This window comes from Manihot esculenta, chromosome 10 (genome assembly GCF_001659605.2).
Source record: "Manihot esculenta cultivar AM560-2 chromosome 10, M.esculenta_v8, whole genome shotgun sequence".
NCBI lineage: Eukaryota > Viridiplantae > Streptophyta > Magnoliopsida > Malpighiales > Euphorbiaceae > Manihot > Manihot esculenta.
Window position 1 is genome coordinate 28,137,243 of NC_035170.2, and position 22,742 is coordinate 28,159,984.

The 22,742-nt window shown below is 30.8% G+C and overlaps 4 protein-coding genes across 5 annotated transcripts; 2 read left to right on the forward strand and 2 right to left on the reverse strand.

The window, feature by feature from the left end:
* Window positions 1-76: 76 nt before the first annotated feature.
* On the reverse strand, window positions 77-7,704 carry LOC110624822 (leucine--tRNA ligase, cytoplasmic). Its single transcript, XM_021770168.2, has 2 exons — window positions 7,547-7,704; window positions 77-3,607 (listed from the first exon to the last, which is right to left on the reverse strand). The coding sequence occupies exons 1-2, from the start codon at window positions 7,609-7,611 to the stop codon at window positions 328-330; spliced, it is 3,345 nt and encodes a 1,114-aa protein (XP_021625860.1). The 5' UTR covers window positions 7,612-7,704; the 3' UTR covers window positions 77-327.
* Window positions 7,705-9,222: 1,518 nt separating this feature from the next.
* LOC110623885 (ras-related protein RABD1) lies at window positions 9,223-11,995 on the forward strand. 2 transcript variants are annotated; one of them, XM_021768901.2, is made up of 8 exons: window positions 9,224-9,378; window positions 9,483-9,555; window positions 9,765-9,812; window positions 9,930-9,977; window positions 10,207-10,278; window positions 10,732-10,887; window positions 11,387-11,490; window positions 11,763-11,995. In XM_021768901.2, the coding sequence occupies exons 1-8, from the start codon at window positions 9,365-9,367 to the stop codon at window positions 11,851-11,853; spliced, it is 606 nt and encodes a 201-aa protein (XP_021624593.1). In that variant the 5' UTR covers window positions 9,224-9,364; the 3' UTR covers window positions 11,854-11,995. The 2 variants fall into 2 exon arrangements, with proteins under 2 accessions (XP_021624594.1, XP_021624593.1); XM_021768902.2 differs by lacking the exon at window positions 9,765-9,812 and having other exon boundaries at window positions 9,223-9,378.
* Window positions 11,996-13,210: 1,215 nt separating this feature from the next.
* On the reverse strand, window positions 13,211-16,634 carry LOC110623884 (ras-related protein RABA2a). Its single transcript, XM_021768900.2, has 2 exons — window positions 16,404-16,634; window positions 13,211-13,837 (listed from the first exon to the last, which is right to left on the reverse strand). The coding sequence occupies exons 1-2, from the start codon at window positions 16,566-16,568 to the stop codon at window positions 13,355-13,357; spliced, it is 648 nt and encodes a 215-aa protein (XP_021624592.1). The 5' UTR covers window positions 16,569-16,634; the 3' UTR covers window positions 13,211-13,354.
* A 2,250-nt stretch (window positions 16,635-18,884) lies between these two features.
* Window positions 18,885-21,800, forward strand: LOC110623883 (elongation factor 1-gamma). The gene is made up of 8 exons (XM_021768899.2): window positions 18,885-19,039; window positions 19,131-19,175; window positions 19,371-19,520; window positions 19,614-19,674; window positions 19,771-19,823; window positions 19,927-20,028; window positions 20,521-21,037; window positions 21,190-21,800. Exons 2-8 carry the CDS (start codon window positions 19,167-19,169, stop codon window positions 21,567-21,569), a joined length of 1,272 nt encoding a protein of 423 aa, XP_021624591.1. The 5' UTR covers window positions 18,885-19,039; window positions 19,131-19,166; the 3' UTR covers window positions 21,570-21,800.
* The last annotated feature ends 942 nt before the right edge of the window (window positions 21,801-22,742 follow it).

Sequence of the window (22,742 nt, forward strand, 5' to 3'; positions counted from 1 at the left end):
AAATTAAGCCAAAACGGTATGATTGAATTCTCTAATCTATCAAAAGCTTTTCTCTAATTATTTACCGCAGAGAAACTTAAAAACCACAAGAAGCAAATAAATTTGGCAAATCAAATATCATTTACAATATGAGAGACTTGCATACTTCATAAAGACTTGACCTTTAAATACAGAGTGCAGCAGCTACAAGCAAGCTACACCTACAGCTTTTATGTCAGAAATGTAATTCTGATAATATAAAACCTTTACATTCCCAAATAATAAGGATGTAAGAACATAATGATAATGGTGAGAGATGGCCGATAAGTTGCAAGTGAATGAATTCACTCACCTGGTTAAGAAGATGGCAGTTGGGTTACCAGGAGAAGGAGGATTATGATTCAGTAGTGACTTATAAGAACCAGCTTTAGCAACAGCATCAGGGTCAGCCACAGACAATACTTCCACATCTTGAAGACCAATTTGTCTCTTAATCAAGTCCAAGTTCTTCTGAAGGACCTCAATCTCCCCAAATGGTAGCCTCAGATCCAAGGCCTGAACCCCAATTGCAATGGCCTCATCCTTCTTGAACCTCAAGAAAGGCATACAAAGTTTTTGTGTCTCTTTAAAGTTTGTAGCATTGCCAATAGAACTATTCTTTAAAGCATCCATTATGTCTTCATCAGAGGCAAAAGCACAGGTCTTGTTGTCAAATTTGCTTTGAAGTATCCTCAAGCATTCTGCCTGCCATCCGTCGAATTGCTCGTTTACATATATCAAACCTGTTATCTTGTCTTCAGTTAGAATTGCAGCTGGAGCTCCATCCTTATTTGCCTTCTTTGAACCCAAGAGTTGTTTCTGAAGCAGCTTCCTCATCAGAACAATTGAATCCTGCAAGTATTTGTTGGCAGCCTTCAGAGTAAGATCAGGAGCATCAGCTGTTGGCCAGCCTGCCTTCACCACAAATCCATCCTTCTTCAGAAGCTCCCTCCAAACATATTCTGCATAATGTGGACAGATAGGAGTAATAAGCCTTGTCTGAACATCCATAAAACAAAACAACAAGTCGCGGTTCATGCCTCCGCTGCCACATGAGTATCTGTATTCATCCCTGGCAGCTTGCAGATCATAAAATCCAGTTTTCAGAGCTTCTCTAAACATGTAATCTCGGTAATTTTTGTCGGTCATTCTGACAGCATTATTCATCTCATTTGCAAAAACTTGATCAGCATAAGTAGATGGGGGACCTGTTCTTAGAGATGATTCTTCAGCCAGAACCTCTTCCATCCATGAAATCTCCTTAGTCAGGCGGAGGATTGCAGCATTTGAAGTTTCAAATACAAAGTTTGCATCATCAACACCATCCCCAGCATCAGCTAGAGAGAATCTTGTTGCGTCAGCAGAGAATTCCTCAATAGCCTGACGGATTGTCCTAAAATTCCCTGTAGACTTGCTCATCTTCTCAGAATTGAGCATAATGTGCCCATTACACCTGAATCCACGAGGCCAGTGGTGCTTGCTCATGATTGCTGTATGATTATAAATGCTGAATGTCAAATGATTCTGTATGAGATCCTTACCAGAAACTCGAAGATCAAACGGGTACCAATATTCGAATTGCTGCTTCATCTTATCAAGTATTGATGAAGGTATATTAGATGATTTGGGGTATGGACTATTGCAGATGATAAAATTCCAGACATCATCAGTCATTTGCTCAGGCTGAACAGGATGAGACTTGCTTGTGCCATAGATGTCATCATTATGAAGCAGGTGTGCAACAGTGTAATAAGCCATGTAGATAGTAGAATCAGACAAGGATTCAACAACGAAATCTTTGTCCCAAGGAATGCGAGTCCCAAGTCCAAAAGATCGTGAACAAGCCCACTGATTTAACCAGCTCAACGTGTGCTCAAAAACATGCCGTGTCTCATCAGAGTAGAGATTCATATTAGATAAGCATTCTTCAGCCAACTTCTTCCATTCTTCTTCCCCATATGTAATGTACCATTGATCAGTTAATGCCACAACACATTCATCACCAGATCTTGACACAACCTTCTTCTCCGGTTCGCTATAGAGAATCGCCTCACCTGTTTCAATGAGCTTGGCCTTGACCAATGGCTTAGCTTCCTGGACTTTTCTCCCTGCAAATTCTCCAACAAGCATTGTCCCATCTGTGAATCCTCTCAGGTATGTTAACCTCTTTGCTTCAGCAAGCTTCTCTTTCTCATTTTGGCTCTTGATTTTTAGATCCAGGCAAACTTTCTCAGCTGCCATGTCTCCAAATTCTGGAATATTGATGATGGGTATAAGATCAAAGGGCATTATCCATTCATCCTTCACACCATACTTTGCCCTGAAAGCTGGTTTTTGTTTCAAATCATGGAGTGCCATGTAATCATCAGGGGCATCGCTGGGGACACTGGTGACAATCCCTGTGCCTTTGTCTGTCAGAATAGTGAGCATTGGAAGAGCATATATGAACTCATTGAAAGAAAGTGGAGATTTCAAGCGAAGACCAATAAGATCATAACCACTTAGCTCAATCAAGCAGCTAGGTTTCTGTGGGAACCTTGAGAAATTTTGATATGCAAGGTTAAGGGCTGCTCTTTCAGTGAGGATGAACACATCTGTTTCATTGATTTCAAAAGCTCCATATTCTCCATCAGGCAAGACCCAAGCATTTGTTTGTCCATACATTGTCTCAGGTCTCAACGTAGCAGCTCCTAGAAACACTTTCTTCCCGTCTAATGGCCGCAGTTTGGTCGGAAAAGGTGGCAACACCTCCATCTTCACAACAGTATACTCCTGAGGCTGCACTCCTTCACCACTTGCCCTGTCATGATCTGCACATGGCTGGCCATCCAAGGGAGAGTAGATTGTGTAACGCACATCTTTTACAATCTTGCCCATTGATCTTAGCTTCCTCATCTGCCATTGCACAAAAGAATCAAAATATGGGTTTATTTCTGTGGTGACAAAGGAGCGTCTCCAATCACAACCCAAGCCAAAAGCTTTAAGGTCTTCCATGGCTAATGGAGGAAAGAATCCCAGCCATTCGTATGGATCCTGGAACTTTGATATCTCACCATCAGAAAGCCCAAAACTACGCATAATTTCCCACTGAAACATTTGCCCCCCTGATTTTGATGCAGCCTTCGATTTTTTACCCTTAAACTTATCCACTGGCAAACTTCCACGTCCATCGTCAGGTTCTGGTTGTGATTCTACTTGCTTCTCCTCTTCTTTGGCAAAATCCGGTGGATCACCGAACTGTTGAATCTCCCGACGAAGTTTATCAGCTGAGGCCTTGATTGGCATGCCAGTGCAGTGAAAAGCAAATGGCAAGAGCACATTAGCGCCCCTTAATCTATGATAAGCGGCAGCAAACTCAAGTTTGGACAGTGAGAATGCATGTCCGAGGTGCAAGAAGCCATTCATGTAAGGAAATGGAAAGTTGCCAAAGAACTTCTCGTCTGGTTCAGGTGGGTTTTTGCCAGGTTCAGCCATGAAAACATCTTTCTCTTCCCACCAGCTTCGAACCTTCTGCTCAATCTCCAAGAGACGGTCCCTTCTTGCAAAACTTTTTGCACTGTCTGTTGCCATTTCAGAAAATTGATGGGAACTGCAATGAAAAGAAACAATTTTTACAAAGTTGGGGTGTCGGTTCGGTTTAAAATGAAACCAACCAAAAATTGAATATTTATAAAAATCACATTGATTAAGATTTAATTGCTATGTTACGTTATGGAAGTGATATATTATTAGTAATTAATTAATTCAGTTTGAGTTTTTTTTTTCATTAAAATAAAATTGAATAAATTAAAATTTATTTTTTTGAAATGAAAATAAATTAAAATTTTTAAAAATTAAAATCAAATTCAACAAATTATATAAAATCATCAAATTTAATAAATTATATAAAATCAAACTAAAATTTTAAATTAATTTAATTAAATCAATTACTTAATTTCAATTGAATACGGCTCAATGCTAAAAGATATCTACAAGTCTACGAGAAATGTGAAAACCATAGCGGTAGCGATTCCTCCATCATATTTTTACAGATAAAATAATAAATTGTTTCTAATAAAGAATAATGTTGTTATATTCCTTTTCTTCTTATTATTAAATATTTGATATAACTTTTAGAATGATTACAGTAAATCAATTTTTCATAATTATAAAATATTTATTTAAAATAATTATAGCAATTATTATTTTTATCATAATTAACTCATATCTTTTTCTCTGTAAATTATATATCATAGAAATATATAATTTTTTCATTATCATTTATATTCTTTATGCTAATATGATATAATAATAAAAAAAATTATATATTTATATCGTATATATTTTACAGATATATTATATTTATATATAAAGAAGAATATAAGTTAATTACAATAAGAATAATAATTGCTAAAATTATGTTAAATAAATCTCTTATAATCATACAAAGATTAATATTATATAATCATGCTAATAATTTTTATATTTTAATTTATAAAAAAATTTATATTATATTTATATATTTAATAAAATATATTTTAATTTTTAAAATTTAATATAATTAATATATTGATCTCGATATTTTTAAAATTAAATATTTAAATTAACGAGTACTCAATCGGTCCAATAAAAAGTCATTCCATTCGGTAAAAATGTTAAGTCAAAGGAGTATTTAGATAAAAGGAATGAAATAAAATAATATTTTTAAAATATCATCTTCAAACTTAAAGGCTACAATTACCCATATTTAAACATTAGCAAATCACATATAAGCAATAAGATTCAATCTCCTTCTCACTTGAGAAAACAATAATTCTCCTCAAACTCTAACGATGACCTCCGTCAAATGAACCTTTAACCCATTTAATTTAAGATAAGTGGCATGAAATGAAGATGGGAGGATGAAAATGAAATAGAGCTAAAGCCGGTGGATTTATGCTTTGGGTTTGAAAGTTGGTTCCAGAATCAGAATCGATTATGGAGAAGCTCTGAGGAAAATTTACGGTTTGATATTAGAGATCCTTGGAAAACGATGACGGTATGAGTCGGCACTCTTTGATTTTGTTGGGGATGTCGCTCGCGCATATAATACTGCCGCACATTCTCTCCGCAAATCAGAGGGCGAAATTAGTTTTCTCATCCCTGTTCGTGAAGAGTATCATGTAAATGGGCGTCAAGAGCATCATGTAAATGCTCAAAGACCCACATTTTGCAGCTTGAGCAGTACATAATGGGGAATCATTTATTGGATTGGCTTGACTTTGGCATGATTGTTATTGTACTGCTCTTGAATGATTACCATCAAAGATTTAAGTTTTCAATTCTGTAGATGAGTAGGAGGGTTTGGTGGTTTCAATGATGTCAATTTTAGGTTCAGAGTTTCATTTGGAATTAGTGGACATGAAAAGGAATGTGGATTGGCTTCCTTAATGTGTGGACATGGTAGGGAAGAAGTTTGGATGTTCATTTTATTTAATTTCCTTACTCAATTTCTGGCCTCTTTCATTGAATGGTGATTGCAATCTTGCTTAAATTTCTCACATTCCTCTCTCTTTTTCTCCTTTTACTCAAGCTAACCTCTCCTATAATTGAGGTTCTCAAATCGGTCCTAGAGTAAACAGTAGTGGGCTGTTGTGAGATTTGATGCAGTGACTATGTGAGTCTGTGGTAAAGTCAAGTAGTTAATGTTGCAAAATGTTAACATGGTTTGTGCAGGTGAAGATAAAGAATTACGGTGGTTTCATGGTTATGTGGATGTGAGTTTAGGTTTTTAATCACTATTACTGATATTGTTGGTCATAGAATAATAAAGTGATCATTGCTAATGGTCAAAGAACATGGAAAAAAAAAAAATTAAAAGGGTAATTTTATAATTTCATATTCAATTAATAAAGCGTTCATAAAATTATAGATAGAAAAATTTAAAGTTGATAAATAGATAGAAAAATTTAAAGTTGATAAATTAAAATTTTAAAAATTTAAATGTTCGATTTTAAAAATATCGAGACTGATTCATTAATTATATTAAAATAAAAAAAAATAAATTAATTTCTTACAGAGATACATTTATATAAAATGACATTTATTATTTGTGAAGTAATCAATTTAAGTATATTAGCTTAACGAAAGATAATGATATTATATATATATATATATATATATATATATATATATATATATATATATATATATATATATATTGTAATTAATATAATAAGAAATTGCATTAAAATAACAAAAGAATGAATGAATTATTTAATTTTAATAGTATAGAATATAATAAAATTATTGTCAAATAAAATTATATTTTATTACGATTTTTAAAAATATATGTCTTTGTATTTTTCTAAAGTGTTGCCGTTTCTTATTTATTTTTTTTACTAATTTAATAAAATTTTGAAATAATTACTTTATAGAAAAAATATGTACCATTCTACATAAATTTATGAGGCAAATTTCACAAAAATTTAAAATTTAAATAAATTTTATAGAATTATTACTTATATATATTTTTTGAAATGATAGTATTTTATATTAGTCTATATATTTTCAAAAAAAGTGATTACTTTAAATATATTTTCAATAACACAGATTACCGAAACTACAAAAAAAATTGCATGAACATATACACATAAATAAAGTTTAAAAAAAGAGAATATTACAGTTCAATTAAAATCACTAAATAATCAATGGCAAAAATGTCTGAGATGTTAATTTCTCTAAATTTATACTATTTTGAAAATAATATATATATATATATATATATAAGGGTGTTAATAAGATTCCTATGACTTATTTTTTCTTTTCTTAAGAAAATGTTTCAATTAATTAATTTTTTTTAAATATTCTAAATATCAAAAAATATGAAAAATTTCTCCTTTAATATATTTTATGTGAAATAAATAAAGTCTTAACTCATTTTTAATTTTTTATCTAAATTATTCTAGAAATTTCAATTTAGATTCAATTTACCCTAAAATTAAAAATTTCACATTAACTTTTTTATTTATTGATTTATATTAAAATAAAAATAAAAATAAAAATTTCTTAGTTTTTGTGCTAAATTTATTTATTTCTTAGTCTAGCAAAAAAAAAAAAAGATGTTTTTAATTTTTGTAGATTATTGAGTCTTTGAATTTAAAATGACAAATTCTAAATTAAGTGAAATTTAGGAAAAAATTATACTCATTAATAAGTTTTTTTAATTTTAAAAACATTAAATATTTTTAAAATTTTAAAAAATTATTAATTAATTTTTTTAAATTAAAAAAATAAATAATAAAATACTTAAAGATTAAAATTAATAAATTTTAATTTATTTTTTAAAGTTAAAAAATAAATTTTTTTATTATAGAGATATTAAATAGTAAATTTTTTAAAAAATTATTAATATTAGAGTACTTTCTACAACTGCGAGGCTTTGAGTTTGAATTACAACGGGATGTGATTGCATTAAAAAAAAAATGAAAATAAACGAAGCATCAAGCCAATAATCAATTGACAACACTAATAAACACAAAAATGGTGGAATCATAGAGTAATTAACTACCTCTGGTTGACGAGCGATCGGCGAAGGGCGTTGGGAGGAAAGAGTTGCAACTTGTGCTTGGGCATATTGAGAGGCAGAGACTGAGAATGCGAGATCTTTAAAGCCGATTTTTGTACGAACAATTAGTATATTATCTGCGGCTTTCAAACGCGTAGGAACTGTGGATTGTGGAAGAATAACAAGAACAGGAGCTAGGGGTTATGGAAGCTTTGTTTTTATTGGTCCACGTGCCTTAGCTTAACGAGGGTTTTATTCGTTTGTTTCCCGGGAATATTTTGCACATTTTCGTAGGTCCTTAGATTTTCATTTTTTTTCTTTTTTTTTTCCAAAGTTGGCAGGTTGTTTGAGCAGAGTGGCCTTTTGGTTGATTTTGCTTTTCGACGATGTCGTTACGAATTTGCCACTTTCCTCCTCTTTTCTATGCGTTTTCAGGTTGTATTCGGTGGTAGGTGAGTATCCGGTCGATTCGGTTTAAAATCGAATTGAATTGAATAAACTCAAAATTGAAATTTTAGTATTTATAAAAATCGAATCGAATTGATTTTGATTAGAAATTGAATTGAATCGAATCGAATTGATTTTGATTAGAAATTGAATTGAATCGAATCGATTTGATTCGATTCAATTCTATTCGATTTGATTTGATTGATTTCGATTTTTAATAAATTTTTTATTTTTTATATTTTATTTTTAATATTTTAAAATTTAATTTAAATATTTTAATATTAATATAATTTAATTTCTCTATATTATTAAAAATAATATATTATTATTACTAAATCGGTTCAGTTTGATTTTTTAATTTTTTTCTGATTAAAATTAAATCAAATTGAAATAACAGAAATTTTTAAAATTGAAAATTAAACCGAATTAAAATAAATAAAAAATCGAACTAAATTTTTAAATTAATTCAGTTGGATCAATTTTTTTGATTGCGCACTGATATTCGGTTTGTAACTTTTCAAAATTCCTTCATAGATATTAAGACTTTTATTTGAAAATTACTTTGAAAAATAAGTTTTTTATTTGATTATAGTGTTAAAAGATAAGGAAGTGTTATTTTTTTACTTTTAAAATGATGCTTAATAATATTAATAAAAATATTAAAATATAAAAGAAATTCAATTTTCGTTTTAATTGAAAAATATTTTTATTTGTAATTTGTTTTAGTGTTTTAAATATGAAACATGTTTTCTTGGAAGTACTTCATTTTTTGAATAGTTTACACTTATAAAAAATAATATTTTATTAAATTAATACTTTTTTTACTTATTAAAGTTAAAGAAAGGTAAAATTTATGGTTTTATTTAATAAAATACAATACAAATTAAATTTATTTAAACTTTAATACAAAGTTCAGTATTAATTTGGACTTTTTTACCGCGACAACTCTAGCTATTTTATTCCTAATTAATTAATAAATAAATATTAAACCTCTATTATGAAAAATTTATTTATATTTAAAAAATATTTTTAAAAAAAATATTTTCTTGCAGAAAATAATTTATTTTTTAAATTTAAAAATAAATTTTATTAAAAACTTAAATATAAAAATTTTAAAATTAAATTATTTTTTAAAAAATTATTTTTTTAATTAAAAAACATTTTTATTGATAAATTTTTTAAATATTTAAATGTTAAAAAATTAAAAAATATTTTTACCGACCATAAAAAATAAAATAAAATCACGTTCCCTCTTCCTCTTGCTTTCGCCCTTTCGCTTTCTCTACTTGTCAAGCTTTCCCTTTCTTTCTTGAAGAGAAACCCCGAGAAAATTATCCCCAAGGATTGTCCACTTCGATCCAAACAACTCAAATCATGAGCAGCGAATAGTAACTCTCTTTTCTCTCACTAGATATTTGGTCTCCTAATCATTTCCCCTTTTCTATTCACATTTTTTAGCACTTACACGAGCTGCTCTCTCTCTCTTGTCTAGTGATTATCTCTTTAAGCTCCTGCTAATCGGAGATTCGTCCGTTGGAAAATCGTGTCTGCTTCTCAGATTTGCCGTGTGTTTGACTTTCTGTTGACTTTTCCGGTTTTCGTTTTAATTTTATTATTTTCTATGAAGTAAATGTGCATATTGTATGCTTATAGTTGTTGTTAATGTTGCTGGAGATGACAAGTTGATTAGTACAATAATAAGTTAAAAGTTTGAGATTTTAGTAGTTATATATTATTTAAATTTTATTTTTTTCCCCATTCTTTAATTGTTCAGGATGATTCTTATGTGGACAGCTACATCAGTACTATTGGTGTTGATTTTGTGAGCCTCTTCTCTTTCTTTATCTGCCTCACATATATATATATGTAATTTTTGTGTATTTGTTGTATATTGTCAGTAATAGTTTAAGAAGCATAAATTTCTTGGATATCTTTGTAGAAAATCAGAACTGTGGAGCTGGATGGCAAGACGATTAAGCTTCAGATTGTGAGCAGCTGAAAATATATTTTTGCTCTATTTTGAAATACGGTGTTTATTTGTTGTTTCTGGGTTCTATGTGTGAGATTGTGATCGGTTATTGAGTATATGTTCTTAGATTTGGGTTCACCAAAACATGGCAAGAAAAGAAATGTCCATTATTTTATTGTTCCAAATATTTTTCATACTGATTCCACTTAGAATTCGACCTGAACTCTTTGTTTATTTGTTTCTTCAGTGGGATACTGCTGGACAGGAGCGCTTCCGGACTATAACAAGCAGTTATTACCGAGGTGCACATGGAATCATAGTAAGGAATTATGCTTTCTATTGTATGAGATCAGAAAATTCTATAGATTATTTACCACCCAAAACTGTCCTCCTACTGTTCTCCACGGGTAAATGGCTTAGTGTTACATTAAATGACCATTATTCTTGATTGCTTTCTGAAAATAAAGTGAGTTTCTTACTGCTTATGCTTGTATATTTGTTATCAGCATTGGTTTGCTGTAGCATTTTCTGGATTACTAATATCTTTAGTTCTAGCTTCACGGTCTATAGTGCTTTTTTTTTCCTGCATCATTTTTACTTATTTCTTAGCGTTTTATGTTGATAATATCACGTATGAATTATAATTGGGCATATTATGGCACGATTTTCAGAATGGTACTTTTGTACTACTTTACTTTTGTTGTTTGAATTCTTAATCGTCCTATATAAAGCAATTTTAAAGGTCCTGAGATTTGTGTGATGATTGTAACAGATAGTATATGATGTCACAGAGATGGAGAGCTTCAACAATGTCAAGCAGTGGTTAAATGAGATTGACAGATATGCAAATGACAGTGTATGCAAACTTTTAGTTGGAAATAAATGTGATCTAGTTGAAAACAAGGTCGTGGACACACAAACTGCAAAGGTATAGTTGGTTACAATTGTTGCCTTAAATAAACTCTTCTGTTCACAGTTATCACTGAATAATAGGAAACTTCTTGTTTATTTAACATGTTAAACTTGCCTATTAATTCATGCTCCTGTTTTCAAGTGTACAGTAAATAGAGAAATGAGTGCTTGTGTGGTTATGTATTACAAATTACTTGGTGGGTAAATTTCTTTAAAGGTTTTTGTTTTTGTGTTTTTTTGGGCTGGTGTATCCATATCAAAAAGGTATTTGTGCTTGTGTATTTTGATGAGCAAGAGAATAAAAAGCTGCTTTGGAATTATTTAAATCAAAACTCTTTTTGTGGTTTCAACTTCCAATGAAGCAGTGGCCTTTGAGATTAATTAGTAGAATAGCCTGAACTCAGTGCTCTGTGAATTTGATTATTTGAGGATTTATTGAAAATAATTTGTTTAAACAGATTATTTGTTTCGTGGTTTAAGTTTTCCTTGCTTTCCTGTATCCAAACAAAATGCAGGCATTTGCAGATGAGCTTGGAATTCCATTCCTGGAGACTAGTGCTAAAGATTCAATTAATGTGGAGCAGGCTTTCTTAACCATGGCTGGAGAAATTAAGAAAAAGTAAAACTCCTGATTAACTTTTTCTGCTGCCCTTTTTCCACGTACTTTTAATCTGTGAATGTTAACCATTTTAGAATTATTATTGTTATTCTAGAAATGAAGTGTTTTCATAATGATATTTATACTTCCAATTCTTCTTCCTTTCTTCATCTAGCTTCTTCTTTTCTTTTCTTTTTTCTTTTTTCTTTTTTCTTTTTTCTTTTTTCTTTTTTCTTTTTTCTTTTTTCTTTTTTCTTTTGAGAGAAGTAATGCACATTGTAAATGCTATGCAGAATGGGTAGCCAGCCAACTGCAAACAAGTCAACAGGAACTGTTCAAATGAAGGGGCAGCCAATCCAGCAGAAGAATAACTGTTGTGGTTAGCCATTCATTTGTATTTTTAATTTTATGTCATAAGATTGTCAAGACTTTATACTATGAATGCTGTTATCAATATTGATCCATCAGATGCTGTAAAATATTCTGTGGTTGTCTGAAAAATGAAAATTCTTACATTTCCTTTAAAGAAAAATGTCTACCACCAAACAACTGCCACTGTAAAGTATGGAATTTACAATCTTATTGTAGCAAGCCTGAGTGTTCTAGTGTTAATTAGGCCAGCTCCTCGGCGTGCCAGATTATGATGATAGATGTTAACAGGCCATATTTATTACAGAAATCATGGAAGGGAACTGAGGATGAAAAACAATTCAAATGCTTTTAGGGTTCTATTACTATTCAATTATTTTTGGAGATCACCACAGCAACACAGATGGTATCTTTCAAATTGACTAAGTGGCATCTCAAGTTTCAAGTTTGGTGCCCATAGAGCAAGTACTGTGCATGTGCACTAGTGCCCATGTGAGCCGCAGAAGAAAAATAGAAATACGAAAGGTGAGATTTTGATGATCGAAACCCTTGCCAAAGTCGATACTCTCTGAAAGGTTGGATATAACATCGATTTCTATATTTATTGCCTCGATTGGACTATTCAAGGCAGCCAGTGTTTGCTTGAAGTAGTAGATAGGAACGAACTATTCCCAGTGGAAACTAGGATCTGACTTTGTGGATGGATAGGCTTTTATTCTTATCTGTTGCCATGCAATCTTCGATTTGGAATTCAAATATTATTGGGCAAGAATTCCAGTTTCAAAGAGCATTTTGTCAATAAAGTGGCCCTGTATCTAATAATTGGATCAATAGTTTCTGATCTGGTGTCGCATTCAAACTACCGTATACCCTAGACCTGGCCAAGGGCCAGTGATTCGATCTGATTTGCTGATCGAACTAAAGTCAATATTATTTTTTAATAGTTTGAAAATAATTTCAATTTTTAGATGGTTTCAATCCAGTTTTGAATTAGTTACTATTCCGCTTAAGTCTAAATTTTAAATGATTAACTAAGGAAAAAATAAAATAAATTTAAATTATTTAATAATTAACTTATTTATATGTAAAATTTTATACTGATTTATTTTAAAAACAAAATTAAATCGAAACTGAATTATTTTAAAATTTCAAAATTAAACCGATATGAAACTGAATCGCCGGCTTGAATTGCCCAATTCTGATCAATTTCAATTTGGTTCAAAAGAGGAGGCTCAGCCCCTAGTATAAGGTTCTGGTCCGAACTGGGCCGTAGCCAAGCCTAGTATAACTACCAGAAATATGGTCGGGGAGAATAAGGAAAAAATTATGGCCAAACTCCATATAAGCAAAATAAATATCAAGAGAAACAACAAAAGCATAAAACCTATCGGACATGTCATGCGAAATAATAAATAGTCCAACAAAAATAGCTGGCAAGTTCCAAAATAAAAGAATCATCAAGAAGCCAAGGTAATAAACCCATCAAGGGGTCTGTAAATTGATGTATACAGATCTTTTATGATGAAGAGCAGCAAGGTTTCTTAGCGTTACCCTCAGATCCTCCGACCACAATTGTCTTCCCTTCTTTGATGTTGGCAGGTGTTGGTTCTTCTGATGAAAGTGATTTCTTACTAATAATTCTGTATATTTCAGAAAGTATTGTCTGAAAAGCCTTCTCAACATTTGTTGCTTCAAGAGCAGATGTTTCAATAAATGAAAGTCCTTCTCTCTCTGCGTAGCTTTGAGCATCCTCAGTGGCCACTGCTCTGAGATGTTTCAGATCAGTCTTGTTCCCGATTAGCATGATCACAATGTTGGCATCTGCATGGTCTCTCAGCTCCTTCAGCCAGCGACTGACATTTTCGAATGTTGTCGGTTTTGTAACATCATACACTAGAAGAGCTCCGAGAGCACCTCTGTAATAGGCACTGGTTATTGCTCTGTATCGTTCCTGCCCAGCTGTGTCCCATATTTGGGCTTTGACGGTCCTTCCCTCGACCTAAGCAGAGTACACATTCATCTCTTTAGAGATACAACAAGAAGATGCTTTTACAAATAGTTCTCACTAATTTGAATATTATTATTATTATTAACTGTGGGTCTTCCATAAAATTAAGAAAACAAAAGGGAAAATGCGAATATGTTATTGGGAAGTAGAAAAACTAAAGCACCAGTAAAATATATAAAAGAAAATAGAAGGACAAACTTTTATGGTTAAAAAGGCCAGATTGATCCTTAAACTACATAACAAGGGCCAAAAGTGTAAGATTTCATTTTTAGGTCCAAATTTCCCCTAAAACTATTAAAAGGCCAATTAACTGAGAAGAGAGCAATTTCCAATTTTATAAAGTGATGGCTTTTTTGGCCTTTTAAAGATAGTTCACAGACAAATTTGGGGAAAAAAAAAGAAATTTGGCATTTTTGGCCCTCACTGTATAGTTGAAGGGTGAATTTGACATTTTTTTTCTAAACAGTTAGCTATAAACTGCTGCAGTTGAGCCAAATAAGGAAACCTGTATTTATTTGATATTTCCCCCTTTGCATTATCTCAAAGACGAAAAATTACATGGCACTAGCAGAAAATTTGAGGTAATTGATTGGAAAGGGGGACATAACTCATTCTCTTAATGACTAGCGCGGTGGAGTGTGGACCTTAAATGAACTGCTCGAGCAACATAAACAAAATTAAGAAGCCAAGACATCATTGGGAGCTGACATATTTATCTAACAAGAAGAACAACCCTCTTCCCCACAAGGATGTAAAATGTAGTGCATATTGCTTTGATAGAGTTCTAGTTGATAATCCATTTTTCAGAGGGAAGTTTTAAGAGGCATATACAGGGAGCGCAACGAGGCAGGGTCTCAGAGCTTTAAGTAAATTGCAGCTAAATCCTATTGCTGAAACTTTACAGCAGCTGGTGTTCCCGCATTAAACAGATTGATGACTTAACAGCTTACTCTCAAAAATAAAATTATCCTACCAACTTATGTAAGGAAATTAATTCTTAAGATCTATTCCACATAAAATATTTTCTACATTATTTGACGTTTGGGACATTCAGAAAATTGATTAATAAAAAATATTTTTCTAGTTAAAGAGAAAAGCAAGCCATCCATCTTTGAAAAAAATAATTTTCAAAGTCATTTTCTGGATTTAAGGATCTTAATAATACTACTAAACTTTCTATACTTAAATTTATTAATATCTTTTATTCTTTAACATTACAACCAAATATTGAAAAGTGAGTTATTTTCTTAAAAAATATTTTGCACTAAAAATATTTTCTATATACAAATTATTTTCCACAAATAACCAGGGCCTTAGTTTCATCTATCTTCCATCAATAATACATAAACTGCAAACAAAATTAACCAAGAACACTAACCACGTAAGTCTAGTAAAATCATTTAAGATGGGAAGAAGAAACAAAACATTTACATCTGAGCATTTATGCCAGTCAATTCTAAGTTGAGAGTTTGTTCATGTCATCCCCAAGACAGGTACCAGAATAATTACTGCTCCTTCACTCAAGTAACAGTTATAGCTTCTGCTGTAAGTTTCCCTATTATAAAACCATACTGATTTCTTTGATAATAGTTATCATCATCCCTCCCACTAGACATGCGTGAATATAGAAAGAAAGGCCAAGGGCTTAAAGCTGATGAATTTAACTGGTGCGAACCTCCTCTACTCATGATTCTCTTAACCAATCCATGGTGGTACTCTATTCATGATTCTCTTAACCAATCCATAGTGGTAATAGTCCTCCAACTATTAGCTGATCAAGGATCAATTTTATTTCTTCTAGTCGCCCCAAATTTCTGTCATGGTCAAAGACCTTATTAACTAACCTCATAATTCAAACCCATCATCTGTATTATTTCACCCCCAATTGGAAGTAATGTTAGCCAATTTGTAGAGATTTCCATATTAGTTTTAAATTTATACGATTATATTATTCCATAAAATGGCAGCTACATCCCTCTCTGCATTCTGAACTTATTTTTCAGTCAATTTCTGTGCATACCCATGATTTCAGTTCTAGGCAAATTCCAATGTTCCTCTTACCAGTTTCTTTCTACCATCAAATATCTTTAGATCTTAAGTCCTCAAATATCTCACAACATTATCTTGACATGCTCCTCACAACAAAGCAGGCACCAACCGAATGGGCAGCAGAGATCACAAGTATAAACTCCAACAAAAAAAACCAGAAAAAATAATAAAAAAAATAGATCTACAACAATAAGAGGATCTTTTAAAAAAGAAAAAAAAAACTTCACAGAATCTAAAATTCAAACTCAAGATCATAATCAGCATGCAAACGAATAATATATTTGAAGTAAAACAATTTACCCATCCAAAACCGAGTCAGATCGAATCGAATCAAACAATTCCAAATCACGAGCAAAAGATGAAAAATTTACTTAAGAAGAAGACTTCAACACACTCAAATTGAACTAGATCAAATAAAAAATCCTACTAAATCATACTCAATACTCATACTTCCATATCCAGAAAATTCTAGAGAGGTGTGTGCTTTGGAGAGGGAAAAGAGAAGTACTTGAAGAGTACGGGTGGCAAATTCGACACCAATGGTGGATTTGGACTCCAAACAGAACTCATTGCGAGTAAATCGGGAGAGAAGATTGGATTTCCCTACACCAGAATCGCCGATTAATACAACCTTGAAGAGGTAATCGTATTCCTCGTCAGGTCTCCTCGCCATCTTTTTCGTTAGAGAGAATATCTCTGCGCCGATAGATTCGGTCGTTTTAAGAAACAAAGACAGCAAGGAGAAGAAATGAAGAACATAAAAAAAAAAAAAAAAAACAATCTTTTTTTTTCTTTTTTCTTTTTTTCATTTTTAAATTAGAGATTTAGCAAAACTTAGCCCCTACTCCTTCAATACTAAATAATTTAATACTAATTTTTATTTTACTAATAATATATTTTCTTTTTAAAATTCATTATCGAAAAACTTAATTCAAATTAAAAAATTAAATTGACATAAAAATTAAAATTATAAGATTAAATTATTAATAATTTAGTAGTAAATTTTAATAAAGAAGTTATTTTATTAACATAATAAAATTTTAAAATTAAATTATTTCTTATGAAAATGATTGTGATTATATAATAAAGATTAAATCATAAACTTTACTAAATAGTTGAAAATATGTTCTATGAACAGGTAAAATAAAATTATATTCTACTTTTTTAATTTATTATATAATTCTTTTAATTACTATATAATATTTAAATAATAATTTTAATATTTAAATTATAATCACCAATTAATATTATTTTATATAAAAAAAACCTTCCGTATAATATTTCATCACTTATATGTTTTTAGACTTTATTTTTGTATCAGAATTTAATTTTTCACACGTAATTATTAAAATTTTTCATACGTAAAAAATTAACTTGCATTTATCTATTAATTTTATTATATATATATATATATATATATATGCTGGATTGATATAATTTTGAATTGTTTTTTTAATGAAAATTCTACATAACAAAAATAATAATAAGTTTATAAACGCTAAAATTTATAATATTTATTAATTATATAAATAGTTAATATATAAGATTTTTTTAATTAAAAATTATTATTATTATATAATTATAAAAATAATTATATTATATATAATCTTTAATAAGTAGATTCAATTTGTGCTTGGTGTCTACTAGTTAATTAATAAATTAGTATAATAATATTAAACTTATGAAAATACGTATATGTTGTTATTATATTTTAATTATAATAATCCAAATACATCCTTTGCCACGTAACGTTTTACAAATTATTTAAATTATTTATAGTGATTCTATTTATCTCTTAAACCTTTAAATTTAGAAATTACTCATCCGTGTCAGACTGTGAGTTGTTTGTTTTAGACCATCTCTTATATAAGTTAATATGTTTATTATTAATAATTTTTAGACTTCTAATATAATTTAAATAAATAAGCAGATGAGTGAATTTTTATTTTTATTTATAAGTACTAAATCTATTAGCTTAGTTGTATCTCTAAACTCTGGTGTGTGGAATAGAACTATAATCGAATCGAATCAAATCAAATTAAATTGAAATTTAATAAATTTAGATTCGATTAGTTCAAGCTCGACACGAAGTTCTCTTATAAATTCAACTCGTTATAAATTTGAATTTAATTTATAAAATAAATATTAAACTCGAAATTTATTCAAATTTAATTTATAACAAACTCGTTTATTACGTGAACGAGCCAATTCAAACTCCATTTAAAAAATTTAAATTTAAGTTCGTTTAAATTCGAATTTGAATTCGATTATATTATAAATAAATTCAATATAATTTAAATTTATTTAAATTATAAATAAATTTAAATTATAAGGTAATTAAAATATTTTTAAAATATTTTTTTACTTAATTAAAATATTTCAAATTTAAAACTAATGAAAAAGCGTGTAGAGAGATTGTTTTTTTTTATACTAAAGTTACAATTTTTCATATTTCTTCAACTTTGATGTGAAATTGGTTAGTCTGTTCACGAGTTTTTTCATGAGTCTGTTTATCAATTAGCTTGTAAGCATGTTCACGAGTTGAACTTGCGAATTTAAATGAGTTAAATAATACTAAATTTAAATTTAGTTTGTTTATTAAACGAGATTAAAAAGTGAGTTCGAACTCAGTTCGTTTAAAAAGCGAGTCGAGTCTGATCAAGTTTTTATCGAATCGAGTCTCGAATAATTTACGAACAACACGATTCGTTTATATTCCTAGTGTAAACCACTCATTTCACTACTATGATATAAATATTTATTTTTTTAAATTATTTTATAATATTTATCTATTAATTTTTATAATTAACTATTAATATAAAAATATACCTCATATTTATTTTATTACTGAATGCCACCTAAAATCTAAATCATTAGATTGCATTTGGGAAAAAAAGAATACTGTAAATATGGGGCATCAGGGAATTCGGGTCGAATCCGTATTGAATCGACTAAACGGTTTCGATCCCTAGAATATCCAAAACCAATTGGCGATTACCCACTCTAGCCCTTCGCATTCTACAAAAACCCTAGTCCACTTCATTTCTTTTCCTCGCTAGTCACTAGCTTCACCCCGCACTCTCTCTAGCCGTCTTGTGGTGTCTGCTTCTCCTGCTTGCTTGCGGAAGAACGTTCCTTGCTCAGGTGCCTTACCTTTTACTCACTACATGCACAATCTCTAGATATTAATTAGTTGAAGTAAATTTTTGACTTGAATTGATGTTTCTGGTTTCAGATCTGAAATTGGAGCTACAAGTTTTTCCGTTAACCCATGGCTCTTGTGAGTTTGATTCTTTATCTTCTGTTCTATTGAAATTCTTTTTCTTTTTTTAAGTATTTCTATTTGTTCATCCCTTTCAGATTTTTTTCTTTTTATATGTCGTTGTTCTACAGTTCTAGTATGTGATTTTGATAAATGAGTGGTTCTGTTAGATTGATTTGTTCTTTGCTTAATTGGGCTTTGTTGCTATTATAGGTACTTCACGCAGGGAAGACCAATAAAAATGCTTTCAAGGCACTGATTGCAGCAGAGTACTCTGGTGTGAAAGTTCAACTGGTTGAGAATTTTGAGATGGGTGTCTCAAATAAGACTCCTGAATTCCTGAAGATGAATCCTATCGGAAAGGTAGATCTCTGTTCTCTATTTAGATTGTTTTGCCCAAGAAAATTGCTTTTTTGTGGCACTAGATTAGTGAAAATTTCCTGGTTAATCATTTAGGTTCCTGTTTTGGAGACACCTGATGGGCCTGTATTTGAGAGCAATGCTATTGCCCGATATGGTAAGGCTATACTATCCCTTTTACGCTGCCCCTGTTCTCCGTCTATGATGATTATGTAGAAACCCTTTTGAGCTTTTTTTTCATTTGTTTCTGCAGTTACCCGCTTGAAGGCTGACAATCCTCTTTATGGTTCATCCCTGATTGATTATGTAAAGATTAGTTCCTTGTTGGCCTAGAGCTTTATTTTACCACATCTGCTCTGCCTCCCTTCTTGTATGATACTTAACATTCTTCATATGCTTGGATGTTTAGGCCCGTATTGAGCAGTGGATTGATTTTGCATCATTAGAGATCGATGCCAATCTTTTGGCTTGGCTTAGACCTAGAATGGGATTTGCCCCATATCTTCCACCCGTGAGTTCTTCTATATTCTATTCACTTTTTTGTTTTATTTATGTAATGTCATATATTTCCATAGCATTCACAGTATTTTTTTCATGGACAATTCTAGATTTTTTTCTGTTGCATCCATAACGATCTAGTAATTTAAAGAGTGAATAACATTCTGCATAGATGCATACACATTTACTGGTTGGCTTTTTAGAGAGAAAATAACTTTCCATTTCATTATGATATTTGATAAGCAATCATTATTTAGGAATGTGTGGGCAATTTTTCTTTATAAACAACAAACAATCCTTAATTGGAATCACCTACATGCATTTAATTGTTTTCATTACTGAAATAGTTTATTCAATATCATGTATCATGATAAGTGTTTAACTGTTCCATTACTGAAATAGTTTATTCTGTTCTCATCATTCTCTTGTAAGTGTTGCATCTGATCATCATAATATTTTTTCATTCATTCATTCTAAGGACATTTTTTTAACTTTCTGTATAAAGGCTGAGGAAGCAGCAATTTCTGGATTGAAGAGAGGTTTGGGTGCTTTGAACACTCATCTTGCCTCAAACACCTTCTTGGTTGGTCATTCCGTGACTTTGGCTGACATCGTTACTACATGTAATCTATATATGGGATTTGCTCGCCTCATGACTAAGAGCTTTACTTCTGAGTTTCCCCATGTTGAGAGATACTTCTGGACTATGGTTAATCAACCAAATTTCAAAAAGATATTGGGTGATGTCCAGCAGACTGAATCAGTTCTTCCTGTCCTGTCAAAGAAGCCTGCCCCTTCCAAAGAATCTGCTAAACCAAAACCAAAGGAGGAACCAAAGAAAGAAGCTAAAAAGGAGAAAGAGCCAGCAAAGCCAAAAGAAGCTGCTGTGGAAGAGGAAGAGGCTCCAAAGCCCAAACCCAAGAATCCTCTTGATTTGCTGCCGCCAAGTAAGATGATATTGGATGAGTGGAAGAGACTCTACTCAAACACCAAGACCAACTTCCGAGAGGTTGCAATTAAAGGTATTTCCTCTTTTTGACTTATTTTTTCACCTTCCCCTTGCTTTAGAGGATTGCATTCAATAGTTGTCTTTCAGATTTGTTATTCAACCAACTGAAGGTTTTGCTCATAATGTCAATGGTATTCATGGCTTGCAATCTTTAACTTATTGCAGGATTCTGGGACATGTATGATCCTGAGGGATACTCACTGTGGTTCTGTGACTACAAATACAATGATGAGAACACAGTGTCTTTTGTTACTTTGAATAAGGTCAGCGGATTTCTTCAGCGTATGGATCTGGCTCGCAAGTATGCATTTGGAAAGATGCTGGTGATTGGTGAAAACCCTCCATACAAGGTCAAGGGACTGTGGCTTTTCCGCGGCCAAGAAATTCCTCAATTTGTTATTGATGAGTGCTATGACATGGAACTGTATGAGTGGAAGAAAGTTGACCTTTCAGATGAAGCCCAAAAGGAGCGTGTCAACCAGATGATTGAAGACTATGAGCCTTTTGAAGGAGAGCCTCTTTTGGATGCTAAGTGCTTTAAGTGAAGTATATCTTTTATCATTTAACTTACGTTTTTTTTTTTGTCTGCATTCGAATTTGTTTTAAAAAATTTTTATTTTGGTAGTAATTTTGTATCTTTGTTTGGACAGATTTGAGTCTAGCTTTTTGTGATTTTACATAGTAAAACTTTGCTCTTGCGCCTCTTATGTCCTCATAAACATACTGCTCAATTGGTATTTGGTGCACTTCGATTATAAGTATAATTTTGTTGTTGATATTGCTGTGTTGTGTGTATGATTTGGTTTTCTAACAACCAACCTTGAAGGTCATTGCCCAAGTGGGGAGAGTATTCCAGCACTCGGGAAATGACTCGTAAAGGGAAAGTAAAATGCGTTAATAATTATAGATATAAGAGATAAAGTACAGAATGTGGCATTCTCCATCTGGTTAAATATTTTAATCAGATGGGGGTTTTACAGGTTTATAGATCTCTAAATTATGATCTCAAAAGCAGAGAGTTTAGGCACCATTATGAAAATTTGCGATTGTAAGAAATTCGTTATGTGGGGTTCATCAAATTGAATTTTATAAAATTGTTGAAGTGTATTAATGCACTTGCTTTAAAATATGAAGTAAATTTTTTTCTTTTTAAAAGAAAAGAGATGAAATAGCAGTCTACTGTATTAATTATTATGAGGATGCATTTTCCTATAATATAAATGGATGAGAATATATAGATGATAACATCGTGTCATGTAAAAAAATCATAATTTTTTTGGTTAAAAAATAAATCATAAAGTTAGATCTTAAATTGTCTTGAAATATTTTGAGCTGAGGGAACTAAATTTTCATTTTGCTAGTTATAAATATTTAATTTGTACATTAATTCAATCAAATAATTTACTATATTACCCTTATTTAATTTTAAAATTTTACGACTGTTTTCTATAACATCTTTTTAGTAATTTCAATTAATAAAAAGTACACTCATCAATTATTTATTATTTAAATATTTATCAATTATTTATATATACTTAATTAAAGATGCAATTATTTAAAATTTTAAAGTATTCATAAACTGATTTTACAAATTAAACATTCTCAATAAGGTATAAAAATTTGTAGTGGTAAGTGGTAAGTGTATCTGATTTTTATATGAATGTTTTTTATTGTATTTTTTAATTTCTAATTTTTATTTAAAATATATATATATATAT

Coding starts and splice junctions, on each gene's coding strand:
- LOC110624822 (XM_021770168.2), bottom strand. CDS start 7,611: ATGCCCAAGCACAAGTTGCAACTCTTTCCTCCCAACGCCCTTCGCCGA. Junction 3,608..7,546: donor CGATCGCTCGTCAACCAGAG/GTAGTTAATTAC, acceptor TTTTCATTGCAG/TTCCCATCAATTTTCTGAAA.
- LOC110623885 (XM_021768901.2), top strand. Junction 9,556..9,764: donor GTCTGCTTCTCAGATTTGCC/GTGTGTTTGACT, acceptor TTAATTGTTCAG/GATGATTCTTATGTGGACAG. Junction 10,888..11,386: donor TGGACACACAAACTGCAAAG/GTATAGTTGGTT, acceptor AACAAAATGCAG/GCATTTGCAGATGAGCTTGG.
- LOC110623884 (XM_021768900.2), bottom strand. CDS start 16,568: ATGGCGAGGAGACCTGACGAGGAATACGATTACCTCTTCAAGGTTGTA. Junction 13,838..16,403: donor TTGCCACCCGTACTCTTCAA/GTACTTCTCTTT, acceptor TACTCTGCTTAG/GTCGAGGGAAGGACCGTCAA.
- LOC110623883 (XM_021768899.2), top strand. Junction 19,675..19,770: donor CAATGCTATTGCCCGATATG/GTAAGGCTATAC, acceptor TTGTTTCTGCAG/TTACCCGCTTGAAGGCTGAC. Junction 21,038..21,189: donor CCGAGAGGTTGCAATTAAAG/GTATTTCCTCTT, acceptor AACTTATTGCAG/GATTCTGGGACATGTATGAT.